Source organism: Struthio camelus, chromosome 12, assembly GCF_040807025.1.
Source record: "Struthio camelus isolate bStrCam1 chromosome 12, bStrCam1.hap1, whole genome shotgun sequence".
NCBI classification, from domain to species: domain Eukaryota; kingdom Metazoa; phylum Chordata; class Aves; order Struthioniformes; family Struthionidae; genus Struthio; species Struthio camelus.
In genome coordinates, this window is record NC_090953.1 from 1,098,886 (window position 1) to 1,113,812 (window position 14,927).

General features: G+C 40.1%; 1 protein-coding gene across 4 annotated transcripts in view; it reads left to right on the top strand.

Moving 5' to 3' along the window:
- The window catches only part of GOLM2 (golgi membrane protein 2), a 27,752-nt gene continuing 12,825 nt past the window's right edge, over positions 1-14,927 (top strand). For 2 of the 4 annotated variants that reach the window (XM_068958058.1, XM_068958060.1), the window contains exons 1-7: positions 1-686; positions 8,956-9,010; positions 10,056-10,158; positions 11,245-11,335; positions 12,463-12,610; positions 13,531-13,611; positions 14,004-14,102. In XM_068958058.1, the coding sequence (XP_068814159.1) occupies positions 360-686; positions 8,956-9,010; positions 10,056-10,158; positions 11,245-11,335; positions 12,463-12,610; positions 13,531-13,611; positions 14,004-14,102 (904 nt within the window). In that variant the 5' untranslated portion in view covers positions 1-359. The remainder of the gene's footprint in view (positions 687-8,955; positions 9,011-10,055; positions 10,159-11,244; positions 11,336-12,462; positions 12,611-13,530; positions 13,612-14,003; positions 14,103-14,927) is intronic. The other 2 variants (XM_068958059.1, XM_068958061.1) reach the window with 1 other exon arrangement.

A 14,927-nucleotide genomic window follows, 5' to 3' on the forward strand; every position in this document is an offset into this window, starting at 1 on the left:
GGCGGGGCCAGCGCGGCGCTTGCGGCCTGTCCCTCCCCGCTGGGCGGGAGCGGCGCCTGGGCCGGCCCCGGCAGCGCGGGCACAGCCCTGCCCCCCGGCGCCGACCCCCCCCTCCCCGTCCGCAGTGCCCTTCGCTTCCCGCTCCCCTCCGCCGCTCCGCAGCGCTCTCCCCCCCCTCCATCTTCCCCCGGAGCAGCCGCCCCGCCTCAGCGAGCCGGCGCCCTCCGGCCCCCCTCAGGCAGCGCCCCCCCCCCCCCCCAGCAGCCCTCCTCGTCCCCTGTCCCTGCTTCTGCCCTGCGGGGCGCGGGCGGAGGCGGCGAGCGGGTGAACCCCCCCCCCCCCGCCCCGCGGCCTCCCCCATGGTGGGCTTCGGGGCCAACCGGAGGGGCGGCCGTCTGCCTTCCTTGCTCTTCGTGGCGCTGCTGGCGGTGATCGCCATCCTCGCCTTCAACTGCTGGAACGCCTCGTCGCGCCAGGCCCTGCTGCAGGAGGAGGTGGCGGAGCTGCAGAGCCAGGCCAAGCGCACGGAGGTGGCCCGCGGGCGCCTGGAGAAGAGGAACGCCGACCTCCTGGGCAAGGTGGACTCCCACAGGAAGCAGCTGGAGCAGAAGGAGGCCGATTACAGCCACCTGAGCAGCCAGCTGCAGGCCAGGGAGGGCCAGGCGAAGAAGTGCGAGGAGAGCAAGGTGAGGCTGTGGGGGGGGCCCCTCTCCCCCCCCCAACCCGGGCCGGGGGGGTCCCCCTGGGCGCTCCCGTCTGTGTCCGGGGGGCGCAGCTTGCGCGCTCCTCGCCGCGGGCAGGTGCCCCGCAGCATCCGCTACCTGAGGGGGGGAATAAGCCCCTGAAGGGCTTCGCGGCGGTCGCCGTTGGGAAACGGGCGATGCGTTCAGATGCCTGCATGCCTTCCGGAGAAGAGCTGAACGCGTTTAGCAGGTACAGCGTGTGTCCTGCCAACAAGGAAAACGTTGGGTGCTCGCTGTTTTGGGTTGCCTGGTTTTAAATTCTTTTTTTCTTGAGCTTTCCTCGTTTCCTGAGTGTGATTTTTCTTTTTTTTTTCTTTGGATATTTTGGAGCTAATCAAAAAAGCTGCCCACCCCTTTAAAATTAGAGAGCTTTTTTTTTTTTTTTGCTTGGTTTGAAGGAAAAAGAAACAAAACGTTCAGGTGTAGCGTCTCTGAACACCTTTTCCCCGTGTCTTGCAAAATGTTTTGTTTAGCAGGGTAAGGCTGGTTCTTACGCACCTGAAATACACTTGAAATAAATTCTTGCTGCTGGTATAACTTCTCTCTTCATAGGTAGTAAAAGCGACACCTGAAGCTAGCACAAAATTCTGCTTGCCCATTTGTGTGAAGCGTTGTGTCTTTTGTTGGGGAAGGGAAAAGGAGTGAATGCATCAACTTTCATTGTTCTGCTTTCATGGTAATTGCAGGCACCTTTTTATATAGCCGTTAAGCCTGTGCTAGATCGAGGGCAAGTCCTCTCTTGTATGTTATTGTGTATGCTATATGTATATGTTATTTGTGTGCAGTTCATAATTCCACTATCTGATTGACTGTTTTTCACAGTAGAACTTAGGGAAATATCACTCTATCAGGCTTAAAACTGGCTGAGTTTGTTCTGGCCATTTCATATCACACATGAGTGCTACACGAAAATATATTTAATCGCCAAACAAAATACATACTTTTTTTTTAAAGTGGAGTTTGGCTGAACTGGTTAAATTGCACCCGTCAGTTGTTACTTATGCAGAGGAGTTTGTTAAGCCCAGCCTTATTTCATATCCAAGTGAGAGGTATCTCTTAACTTATCTCCTGCTAGTCAGGCTAAAACTACTATGTCTTCTTTCCTACTAAAGCATTAAAATTAAGCCATTTGTGTGTTCAGCGAACTTTTTTTTTCTCTGACAAATGATTCCTTAGAGCTTGGAATAATATGCAAAAATCCTGATTAGATATGTAATGTTTAGCCTGTGTTCATAGAGGAATGAATTGTTCATACGTTATTGTAACTGATAGGTATAAAACTATACTGGTGATGTTCAGATAAGCTATAATGACTGCGTTACATAGTAAGGCTTGATTTAATGGAATAAACTTGTATTTTTGGAAATCTGTAATGTTCTGCAGGGGGAAATAGAAACTTGAAAGGGTTTATGGGAATTGGTTTCAGTGGTTTAAGTAGGCTTTACCTATTCTTAACTTAAACATTCAATGATTGCATTTTTTTTTTATAGGTACTTAGCTGTGTTCTGTTCTTATTTTCAACTCACTAGCTCTGTAGATGCAGGTATTCTGTAATGAATTTGTCTTTCATAGTATTTTTTTAATTCTAAATCCCCGTGTAACCAAGTTTACAAAGTGATAATGAATCTTTATAACCTCTGTGAAACTTAAGTTTGAGGATAAAACAGCAATAATAAGGTTCCTGTAGTGAAATTACAAATCAATTTTCTGTTCATATGGTTTCTAAGTTTTGCCTGTGATGAGAATGTCAACTCCTTTGAATGGAAAGAATCACATTAAGACGTGTTTATTTTTCACGTAGAGTGTATGTGAAAACGTCCGGGTCCTGAATAAGGTATTGATAGGTGCATGAAGCTCTTGTGCTTCATAGACCTTCTTCCAAGATGGTCTTTTAAAGGCAACAGTTTATCCAAATCTTTCAGTTATTAACGTACCCTAAATAATTTCATTTTACTGTAAATGCATAAAGGCCATATCTGCTTTTAAGGCTTTTCTGTAGTGGAAGATTGAGTTTGTGATTCAGTGGCATAATAAGTCTGGATTTAGATCCCTTAATACTCTGTCAACAATACTGAATACATAGAATGCAGCTTCATCTGGTGTAAACTCTTTTGTTTACATTTTTTCAAAAACAAAACTTCAGCAGGTTAAACTTATATCACCGGATTTTATACCAGCTCAGACATCACTTGTCCTTCTCCTACAGGCATAAAGTCATTGTGAACTTGGACTCTTTTTTTGGCCTCTCTGACAGAATTGAATATTGTGTCTGATTAGGATCAAGTTTGTATTTCTGAATCATCTGGTAGTGCACAGATCCATTACTGTGATTATTAAAATGCAGTCTTACATATTATAGTGAATTCTTTTCTTCTGCTAGCAGTGTTCGTGCTCTCAGTAGGATTTATTTGGGAAAATACGAGCAGTAAAACGATGTTACATGGAGTGTTTAAAGACAGCAAACCAAACAAAAATAGGATACTACCTAAATCACTCATCTCCAGCATAAGAGCCTCATGTCCTGCAGCGAAAAAAATTCATCCTGCTCCTTAACAGAGACAAAGTGTAAGTGCTAAATCAGGGTTTGTAACAGGAGTTACTGGAAGCCAGGGCCCTCTTCGACGCGTATGATATGAACTGAGATGCTGAAGGGCTGAATGTTCACGCTGAACGCTGTGTTCTCCATGAACCTGCTTGGTCTGTGAACGCTTCCAGACTCCTGGCATTTTGCAAGGAGAGAGGTGGGAGAGAGATGAGACCAGTAAACCTCAGTAATTATTTTTATTGTAAATATGATGCATACTTTAGTGTATGCGCTGTATTTTCATTCATTGTTCCAGAAGCTGCCATTTCAAGTCACATGAGCTAGTAGCTTCTAAATATGATCTCTTCTTTCCAGGTGCTCAAAATGTTGAGTGTGTCTCCATAGGTAAGGAGAGCAGTATTTTTTTCAATAGCCAGTTACTGTCCATTTCTCTTTTCATCCTCTGTGAGCTGCTTTCATGTTCTCAGTCACAGCAATCCTAAATTTAAAAAAGGGGGGGGGGGGAATGCCTTTGGGAGTAAAGCAGTCAACAGACTTTTTAAAAAAAAAAAAGGCGCAAAGTATGCTTAAAGTGTTTGACCAAAAAAGGATTATTTTGACTGATGCGTTTTTTCCCCCCTCAGAACAGAATTTAACAAGGATGGTTTTTGAAAAAACTATTTTATACCAACCAGTCCATCTGTGAAATGCGGGAACTATAATAAGGAACCAACACTGATAATTCCCAGGGTACCAAGTGATGACAACAAAGCTAGGTTTTTATTTCATAGCAAACTCATTTGAAAGATGATACTCTGGTAACTATTGTTGTGTCTGTTCTACTTTATGCTCCTTAGTCCTCATAAGGGATTCTTTGCCTTGTGGTCAAGCACATCAAGGATGCATCTTCCAATGTTAAGACAACTTGAATTTCTGCAGGCAGCTTCCTCCTAGTTCAGTGAGATCTATAGCCATGCCCAAACCCTTATCTCTCTCCTCCCTCCCATCACATGCTTTACAAGCCAGTCACACTGCACCAGAATATTATTTACTCTTGTGACAGCTCTTACAACTGTAAATGTAGTCAACTGACGTAGTGTCTGGTGAAAACCCTTGCTGCAGACTCTAGTATTTATTAAAGTGTAAACTGGTATGTATTGAACTGCAATTAGACAGCACCTGCTGCTGGCAGCATATGGAAGCTAAGAGGTCTCTTTGTATGATAGTGCTAAGGTGCAATGAAGAAAAGTAGAAAACTACTCGGTTTCTCTCAAGCCTGCAATAAGAATGACCCCCTTAAATGGCAGGGGAAAAAATTATTTTGCTACACTGAAAGCTGGAAAACAAATGATTGTAACTCTTTTTTGAGCAGTTCTTTACGTGAGACCTTTAGGCCCATCAGGTCTGGCAGATCTCAGAGGGAGAGATACTCGCTGATGTAAAAGATCTTGAGAGGTTAAGGTGAACCTCTGACAAAGAAAGGGCTCTTCTAAAGAACCCAGAAGAAAAGAAGGGGAGAGTACGACTAGGGTTGGGAAGAGAAGAGCCTTCTTGGAACTAGGAAACTACTTAAATGGATAGGGAAAAAATGCAGGCCATGAATGTTTGCCAAAGGAGAGATGGTGGGGAAAAATAGGAGCTTTGACAGCACGTGCTTTTCAGTAATTGGCCATTTCTGATCTCATACAGCCTTTTGCTAACATCCATAGTGGGAAAACGCAAGAATAGATCTGCCTCTTTCTATCAGAGGCATGAGTTCTTGGAAACTCTCTCTTCCTCTCACCCTGTGCTAATCTTGATGAGCTTGTGATGGTCCACTGGGTATTGGAACAAAATAGAAGAGTACTTCTCTTTTGGAGCACCTGTCCTTGAGAGGCAAACAAGAATAGTGATTGCACCAGTGCTTGGGGAAGTCGTGCATGCAGCGTTATCAGTAGTTTCCTGAGCGTTTCATGCTTTTTGCAGCACACAGTAAGGACACCTTTTTCTTCCATGGCTTCCCGCATCCCTTTGCAATAAGCTTAAAATGATTGAATGGCAGGAATTTAGGGTGGAAGGCTTCCAGATGGCAACCACCCAGTGTGTAGGGGTTCATATCTTGGTATTTGCTGTTGCAGATCTCAGGAGCATGCCTATTTCTGCAACTGTTACTTGCTATGCCAGGTGTGTAATACAGCCTTGTTCCCTTAGCTGATGCTTAGAAATGGTGCTTCATACGTTGAAACTGTTTAGTGAAATGTCCTTGGAAGCAGCTTGTGTTCCTTTATAGTACCTTTGTGGCCAAACCTCCTTGATAGCTTTTCAGTTTGCAAAGCTGTAGCTTTGCAGTGGTGATGTTGAATGTCTCTTCCTATTTTGTTGCATGCTCTTGATTATCAACGTCACAATGTGGAGCAACACTTCATCTCCAAGACTCTACTAACTGCTCGATAATAACACTGGCTGCTCTGAAAGAGGTGATTCACAAATAATAGCAGAAAGATTGTGGAATATAGACCTTTCTGCAAAAGGACTCTTAAACAGCTTTCACTTGCTTTTCCAGAATCCGCTATAGCAATGTACTTGGAGTGGATAGGTGCCTTAAGCTGCACAGAGGAGTATGGACACCTGCTTGTGCTGCTCTGACAGGGGTTTCTGAGGGTGTTCTTGCTAGAGAAAGAAATGACTCAGTGAAATATGGGTGGATGTTTAGAGTTTCACTTATGCAGTCTTTAATTGGGAAGCAAGACAATCCCTATTCTATCCTGCTGTAGGTATAGATAATCTCCAGGGTGTTTGTAACTTCCTTTTCTTAACGTTGCCTTTTATTATATGACAAGACTATTGCGATTCATATAGCGCTGGAAGTACTGCCTTGCGTATACATAGCACTAGCAACTACAGGATTTTTAATGTTTCTTTTTCTGGAGTAGATCTTACAGGGCTGTAGAGTTTTTTTGTCTTTTTTCTTTTTTCTTTTTTTTTTTTTTTAAATATTTCCCAACTGGTTTGGAGAAGACCTGGGAAGCCACTGACAAAGAAGAGGAGAACAAATAAGTCTAGATACAAGGAGGACACATATGAAAGAACTGGACTTGATCCACGGGTTTTTTTGTGAGTGTAGGTGGAACAGATCCCATGAATCATAAGAAGTTTCTTCTCTTTCTGTCCCTCAGATTAGGGACATTTACTGTCAGCTAAGCTGTTTTGGCTATGAATGCTGTCACTTTTCTGACGCACAAAATCTCCAAAATTAAAGATTGCGATAAGACTGATAATCATATTCCTGTTAATAGAACAAGCACGTCCCACCAGCAAACCTTTTACAAGTCAAATGTTTCATAGGTTGAGCAGAAGCAAGGAAGAAACAAGGTTTTCTGCATTAGGGATTCTGATACGTAAAGGTTTGAAAACAGAAGAACTCACTGCTTCACATGATCTCCTTTATTTGCAGATATCTTAGGTTCTGGGAGGTATACATTAACTGACTTTCAGAAGAATTGTATTGGAGAGGAAGATGGGTAAAAATGGTAATTACTGCCATTGTTTCACATTTTTCTGTTTAATGCACCTGCTTCTATATTTTCCCGGACACAGGGAAAAAATATTTTTTCATTAACACTCAACAAATGACTCTTTGTATCCATTGCTATATCCTGGTGTCCAGCAGAGGAAGAGATTAAAAGAAGAGCTTGCAAAATGGACGCTTTTGTTATAGAAAGGATTGGAGATTATATTTTAGTTCTATGTAAAGCCTTCACCACAGGGTAGCCTTGTATTTTTTTTTTAAAAACACAGGAAGCACAAAACAGGTTTTCACTTAACTGAATGTTGGTTTTTGTCAATCCTGTAACTAGTACATTTTAATGTTTTGATTGCTATATGTACTAAGAATATATTTAACTGGTCCTCAAGTGCATGGCTTTGAAATGCTGAGATGACTCCTCAAGTGTCCCTATTGAGTACTTATGTTTTGTATCATATTTCAGAGCAATATGGTCAGTATTCTCAGGTTACCAAGAGATTGCATCATCTGCCATTTCTTTCTTGTGATTTTTGGGGAAAAAATGTTAAGTAGATGGGTTTGGCTGTTTATTCCCCCTACGTATCAGAGCCATAACTGGTGATGCCTCTCAGCCCTCTAGATAAATACTTTGGCTTTTGTTCTCTGACATGGGAGAATGGTTTGTTGCCAGCGCTCCCCATGTATGCGTTGCTGCTAGGGATGAGCCAGGATATTGCAGTCTGGCTCAAACAAAACTCTTGATGTAGCACTCTGTTTCATAAGGAGCCTCTATTATGCGACTGGAGCTGTTGGATACGTGCCTTGGTGTACACAATGTTCTTCAGAAAATCACGATTTCAGCAGTTCTTGCATAGTTATATTTCCTAAAGTTTTACATGCCTGAACACATACGGGACAAATTGAATTGTATGATCAAGAACTGAGTGCCTCTCTCTCTTTTTTTTTTTTTTTATTTTTAAAAACCCACACAAAAAACAAAACAAGAAACATTTTTGAAGTTATTTATTTGATAAAAGGGATGCTAGAAGTCTTTTCTAAAGAAAGTAAGGGCATATATCTTCTTTTACAGGAAAGGTAAGTAACGGATTCAGACATTAAGCTTCAGAATCTGTGCAAGAATTGAAATAGCCTGTGTGAATGCTTCCCCCTCCCCTGCTTCAGAGTACATGTGCTCATACATGGTTTTAAAATAGGAAATACAGAGGTTCTTAAGAGGCAGAGATACCTGGCTTTTAAATGATACCAAAGCTGTTTGTGAGAATATTTATACCTGCGATGCCTTGTGGGTTATTCATTTTGCTTTTTTTGGTTAATTAAGTGAAGATCAGATTAGATGCAGTCTTTAGATGTTGTCTTTACCTCTCTGAGAGGTAATTCTGACTTTGTAATCCAGAATGACAACAGTGTTTTAGTACCACAGGACAGTTGCTCTCATCTCAATCATGAATCAACAAAAAAGATAAACATCAGTGTTGCCTGATTATGGCTGTGGGCTTTTCCACCTGTTCTCACTATCTTCTACGTTCACATCTTTCTCCTCATTTCTGATGCTTTTTTTCTCTTTACGTTTTTACTTTGTGTAAGAACAAGACAAGATATCTTTACTTGATCACTTTCTGTGTATGCGCTTTTTATTTATTGTAAATACTATTTTTTTCCTTACTAAAAATATCAAATTAAACACTCTTGTGGAAGTCTATTGGTGTCGCATTGTCTCTTAAAAGTATAATTTCTGTTATGAATGTTATGTAACATCAAATTAAATATTTACTTTCAACATACATTAGTGAAAAATTTGTTTTTGCTAATGATGCTGTTTATACATTTATGTTTGACATTGCAGAAGAAGATAGTGAATTTCCAATATCAGAATGCAGTGTGTTTATTTTAGTCTTGACAAAATCTGCTTTTCTGATAGAAATATGTCCTGGAAATAAATGTATCTAAATCTTTGTTAGCAATGGCTAAATATACTGTTTACATTGATATCACTTATAGATAACTAAATATAAACTATGTGTACAGAATGTTTTATGATCTGTCTGATATTCCTTTAGATACATTATTTCTTTACAGTGGGAAAAGTATGATTTCAAGAGCAGCTAGGTCTTTGCAGGTCTGAACACTTCCTAACCAGCTAAAGACTTTCTATAGTTATTTATATAACTATTTTTTCTTTTCAGATTAAGTTGCAGAACAACATATCGTATCAAATGGCAGATATACATCGTTTAAAGGGTAAGGGATTTATGGCCAAACTGTGATTTGGAGGATTATAAAGTTGCATGTTTTATAACTGCCTAGGTACTGCAGAACACATTTTAAATGAAAGATCAAGCAGTGCTGGAGCATCGCATAATCTGAAGTTCCGTGACCTTTGTTTATTATCTAGCCTGGGTAAGCGTAGGGTTGGCTTTCGTAGACTTTATTCTCTGCAGAAAGAACATGCGTTCTGACGCTGCTGACTTCCAAGATATTAGGATCGTTTTCATGATCAAAGTAATATACACTTCAGTATGGTTTGGATCAGTGATATTGTGATACTTAATGTCAGCTTAGAAAAGGACTCTGCTGTACTTTACAGGCATTGTAATCGTGTCCCTGTGTTTTCACGTGTAGGTTTTCAGAGAGTCCTGAAACAACTGTTGCCAAAATTTGTACATGCCTGCAGATAAGATACTTTACATTTCTACCTATATTTATATAGTTTCAACTTAAAATAGTAGGGAGCTTAACAAATATCTGTAGCCTGAAGAGAAGAGAGAGAACTTCTAGAACAAGTACCTGTGAAGACAGGAAGAGCATATTAAGTATTTTTATGGATAGTGTGAAGTACCTTTTTTGTATGCTTATTCTAGAAGAAGAGTACTTGACCATCATGCCTAAAATAACCTAGTGATAACTCAGAATAATAGAATTTTTCAGGAAATCATAGAGATTTCCAAGAAATAGTTGGAATAGCACTGTATAAGTTTTCTGAGTGAAAAAAGGTAAGGGAGGTTTTACTTTTTTGGTGTTTTTGTTATTTCTTCTACATATATTTTAGAGAGTCTTAAACCGATTTGAAAAACATGCCAATTTACTCATGCATGCCAGATGACGTTTCTGGGTTACCAAATTAACAAACAAGTCTTCTGATGCTATGTGGCCTATCATGCTAAAAAACAACCCAAAAAACAAACTTCTCACATTAACTTATAACTTATATGGCAATATTGAAAGTTGTATGCATATAAAAAGAAATGTCCCATGGTGCATGTGTTGATTTTGTGTTTTGATCTAGAACAACTAGCAGAATTACGACAGGAATTCATTCGTCAGGAAGATCAGCTTCATGAATACAAGAAAAACAATACTTACCTTACAAGGAGATTGGAATATGATAGGTATGTCTTTAGAGATGTTAGTAACTGTAGGTTTGCTTGTGTGTAACGCAAGTCTATATTTATAAACGCACGCACACAAATGAATCGTAGTTCTGTTAATCTTCAGGCTTGAGTGTACCCTGCTGGTGATGAAACAGCAACTTTACCTGGCTGTTTCATTTTAAGGTTCCATTTTTTTTGGTGTTATCTTCTTCCCCCCCACCCCTAGTTGAGTTAGCTCTGGAAAATCTGGCTTATCCTAGTTGCTCAGCATTGGGTAATTTTAAGTCAAAATGAATTTCTAATGACATGGAGATGTCGGTTAACAGGAACTGATAAGTGGAAGAGTTCAATTTAATCTCCACAGTTCTGTAAGCCACAGGGTATTGTTCATCGCTTTTTCCTAGGAATGTATTTTATTGAACTGGAGGTGAAAACATTTTACATAATTGAAATTTCCAGTTAATTTCAGCCTTTTAGCCTTATAATGGAGAAGTAGGGAGAACAACTGCTTCTGAAGCCTTAAGGAATGAGAGAGGTTAACACTGAGAAAATGTTTAAAACTTGTATGTGAAAATTTTTTTTTTTTTTTTGGTATTTGCTATGTTGAGTGTTTGTGGGGGGCAGGGGAATTTTGTTTAATTTGGTCGATCTCTATGTGGCTTGGGAGAAAACTTGGGACATTTAGCTGTGTGATTCAGATCTTGTTATTTGAGTTGGCAGCAGTAACTGGTAGCAGTGGTTGTACATCTTCTGTGTTGACAGCCATAGCAGATGATTCTATGGATTCCAAGTGGAATTAATGTATGCTGACGACAGGAGATTGAATTTTCAGTTGCTTTTCAGGTTTTGGAGGATGAGTTTTCAGGACTCTTCTGTTTATTTTACTGTATTTCTGCTCTGTCCCTATCTTTTTCCAGTCCTCTTTTTCTTCTGTATTCTGTCCATTTCCACTCTCATTCCAAAGCATGGATTTTTGGCCAGACTATTCTAGTTATCTCTCAGGCTTGGCTTTCTGTGAACTACTTTTTTTTTTTTTTTTTTTTTCATTTATGCGAAAACTGATATAACAACTCAAATGTGACTGATAATGTGTTTCTAATTAAGTCTGCAGTGTGGGCAGCAGATCAAGGAAATGAGACTGCAACATGAAGAAAATATAAAGAAATTACTGGACCAAGTTATACGGGAACAAAAGGTAATACATGGCTAAACTTCTTTGTCGGATTAGAGGAGCCCCAGGTTTGCCTGCTAGTTGACTCAACTGTTATGTGGAGGGCCTGGACATTTCTCCTCTAACTTTTGGGTAAATGTTGCACTGAGCAGCCCTAAATGGATATTAGTTTAAGACCATCTGCCTGTTTTGTTCAGTTGTTGAACTGAGCCTTGAAGATCAGACTTAATTCTTTGTTCTGCTACAGCCTTCCTGCATGACATCAGTGCTCAGGATTTCAGTGTCTCCTCTGTAAAATGGATATTACTTTATAGCTCTCCAGGGTAGGTTCTATGTTCTTACAATCTTATGTAGGTTATTGCAAAGGGGAACCTGATCTTTGAGGCTTCTGGGTGCTAATGTGATTCAAATAACCATGGTGTTTGAATGGTATCAAGTGTGTAATTATACTGTGCAAGCTGTCAGTAGAATATGGGCCTCTTTTCTACAAACAGATGAAAAGATAACCCACTTCTGGTGAAAATTTCATTTCCTTGTTCAGTGTCTGTTTACAGATATTTCAAATCAAAAATCTAGACATGTTTGTAGAAGTCTCCCTGGTCTGAGGCATAAAGCCAATGATATCTTAACCTGATTGTCATATATTTGAGCTGAGTTGGCCTTAACGCTTTTTCCCATGGTAATTCCCTCTGTGTTAATTATGTTTGTTCACAGATTACGTGTGTGTGGTAGCTTCCTGTTAGAGGCAGAACACTAGCAAATGTAGTGCCTAAAAAATAAACTTTCCAAGGTTCTCCTGTATGTTCTGTTGCAATAAAACTAATGTCTTGTGGTATGGTAATGGTTTCCTCGGCATTCTTTTGGAATAGCTCTAGTGTTATTGACAAATTATGAGTGGTTCTGCTGTCCTTCATATGCCAGTGAAAACATCATACCACTGTACAGTATTTTAAGTCTTCTGTTTAGTGACAAGTGTCCATAGTCAGGACTGAGGCTTGCATGTAGAGGACTTCTGCTGTTATCGCTCTGGCGATCATCTAGTTCATAAATGCAATTTTGCTTTCCTAAAGTAATTTTAAAGCTGAGGGGTTTTGTATTTTAACTTTCAGGGCTGACTTTAATATTGTTTCTGAATTAATTTGTTCTAACAGGCCACACAGAAAATTCAGTCCAGTAAAGGCACTGAAGTAGTAAGTCTCAATGATGATGACCAAGCAGTATCTAAGACCGTTCCAGAGACAGAAGATAAAAACACAATAAAGAATGAAGAGCCTTCAGATCATGTTGTAGATGGCAAAGGTATTTTTTTGGTCACTTCTGATAGATATGGGCCAATTGTGTTATATCCATTGCTATCATAGAGCGTCTTTAAAGTAGAACAATGAATCATTTGCCTCAGGTAACTTGATTAGCCACATTTGACTGTACTAAGTTAGAGTTTATAGGAATCCAGAGATTGGCTTGTCCTTTCTCTTTGTCTGTTTACGAAAGCCGTCGCTTGCACGATTTTGTGTCTTCTTTCTTGGTTCATTTCACATCTCCTTTCTTGTCTGGCCAATTTGAACTGGGGAGTGTTTCCCTGCTCTCTGTAAGATGCTATCTTGAGGTGAGCTAGGGAAAGGGCATGGTTCTGGAGAGCTGTAACCTGCACAAAGAAGGTGCCTGGTGCTCAGGAGTGTTGAAACCACTATGAGAAGTCTAAACGGGCAACTGAGCAGGAACAGTAGGAACCTTTGGTTGTCAGGAGCTATGCTGGAATATCTCAGTGAGTAACTATTATGATTGTTCCCTGGCTCTAGGCCTGCCCTGAAAGTCAGATGGGTTCCCTTTGCTTCTGCTTTTTGTGCTACTGAACCAGCCTTTTTGCCTTTTTATATCAGTTCAGCCTTTTATATCAGCCTTTCCATATCAGTTCAGTGTCTGTTCCAGTCAGGTTCTTCCAGCAAGCATTTCCTACTCTGCTCCCATCAGCAGTACATCTGTTTCCTGTCCTTTTCTGAAGATTGCATAACCTTAGTTCAGGATCACTGCTCTAAGGCAGCCTTCAGGCACTTTGATAGAACAATATAAGGAGTCTTGCAGTTGTGTTACTAATATGGTACATGTTCTGTGGATGAAGGACTTCTTTTTTCCTGTTCTTGGAGCCTTCCACAGGAGTAAATTCCCTCTTAAAACTGGAAAAGATGAGTAAGGAAGAATATCCTATTCTTGTTTTACAGAGAAAATCAAATTGGGAGGAGATGCAGGCATGCCTGGAATAGAAGATAATGACCCTGCTAAAGCTGAAGATACTCCCACTGGTTAGAAGAAATATTCTAATATTTTCTTATTTGGGTGCTTGGTGGCGCTTACGTCCTGTTTGAATACCAAGGCGTTTCACAGTGAACGCAAAGGTTTAAAATCTGTTTATAGTAAAAAAAAAAAAAAAAAAAAAAAAAAATTCAAGTGGGGTGTAAAGTCTGATAATATTTACTATATTTATTTGTTAGAAGTGATAATTCTCAAAAATGTTGAGTGCTTCAGCGCTTCTGATATCTTTTCCAGAAATCTTGTATTTTATATTTTAATCTATGATTAAAACCAGGAAAAACAAAAAAGAAGAAAAGGAAAAGACAAGATAGTCAGAGGAAGGCCCAGTATATAGTGGCTATTTGTTTCACATTAAGGCTTTTGTCAATGAATTTTATTTTAGCTTTAAAGAAGCCACTTATTTCAGCTCTTCAAAGTGAAGGTCGTCAACCTGTTATGAATCTGCCGACTGAACAGCCCCATGCTCCAAATCTGGCTCCAGGTAAAAATCTTATTAGCAGATGATGTGTCAGTATCCTGTAGGAAACTTATCAGCTGATATCTGCTACCACATCATAAATGTTAGGTGCAAGTGGCTGATCCCCTTTTCTTGTTTGATGCAGTTATAAAAAGAAAAACAATTTATTTCTGCAACATACAAGATTGAGTGTGTTCTTAGTCTGGCCTCCTGAGGCACTGAGATTTATGTGATATGCTATCTCTCTATTCCCTGCCCCCTTCCCCCCCCCCCCACTGCCAATAATTCCTGAGCCTTTAGACCAATTTCAGCCAAATTTGACAGTTGGAAACTTCAAAGGTGAGGGCTTCAAAATTTCTCCGCTGGATAGAGGTGAAGAATTAAAACTAGTGTCCCCCCTATAGACAGGGTTGCTGCATAATCTCAAGAGATGATTGTTGATCTATTGGTTGCCATTTATGCTCAGAGAATGAACAGCAGTACCATCACTTGCTTAGTGTCCTCCTGTTCCTCTGAACAGCTAGCTTGAGGATGATGTGGGGGAGGTTTAGGCATGAGAGAACTAAAAGTACTGCAGTGAAAGGGGTTGGAGGAATGGCAGTTAGAAAGTGAAGTTTGCAAATCCATAGAAAATATACTTAATTTTACTGCTCTTGGATCAAGTGACTTTAATGTCAAAAAAACATTAGGTTATATCTGTATTGTACTTCAAGCAGCGTGTTCAAATACTGTCCTGCCTAAAAACTCTAAATATAACTTAAGGATCTGCTATTTGTGACATGACCAAACAGCTTCAAATTATTTATAAGTTATGCCCGTTATTGGTTCTTTTGAAAAAGGCAATAGAAA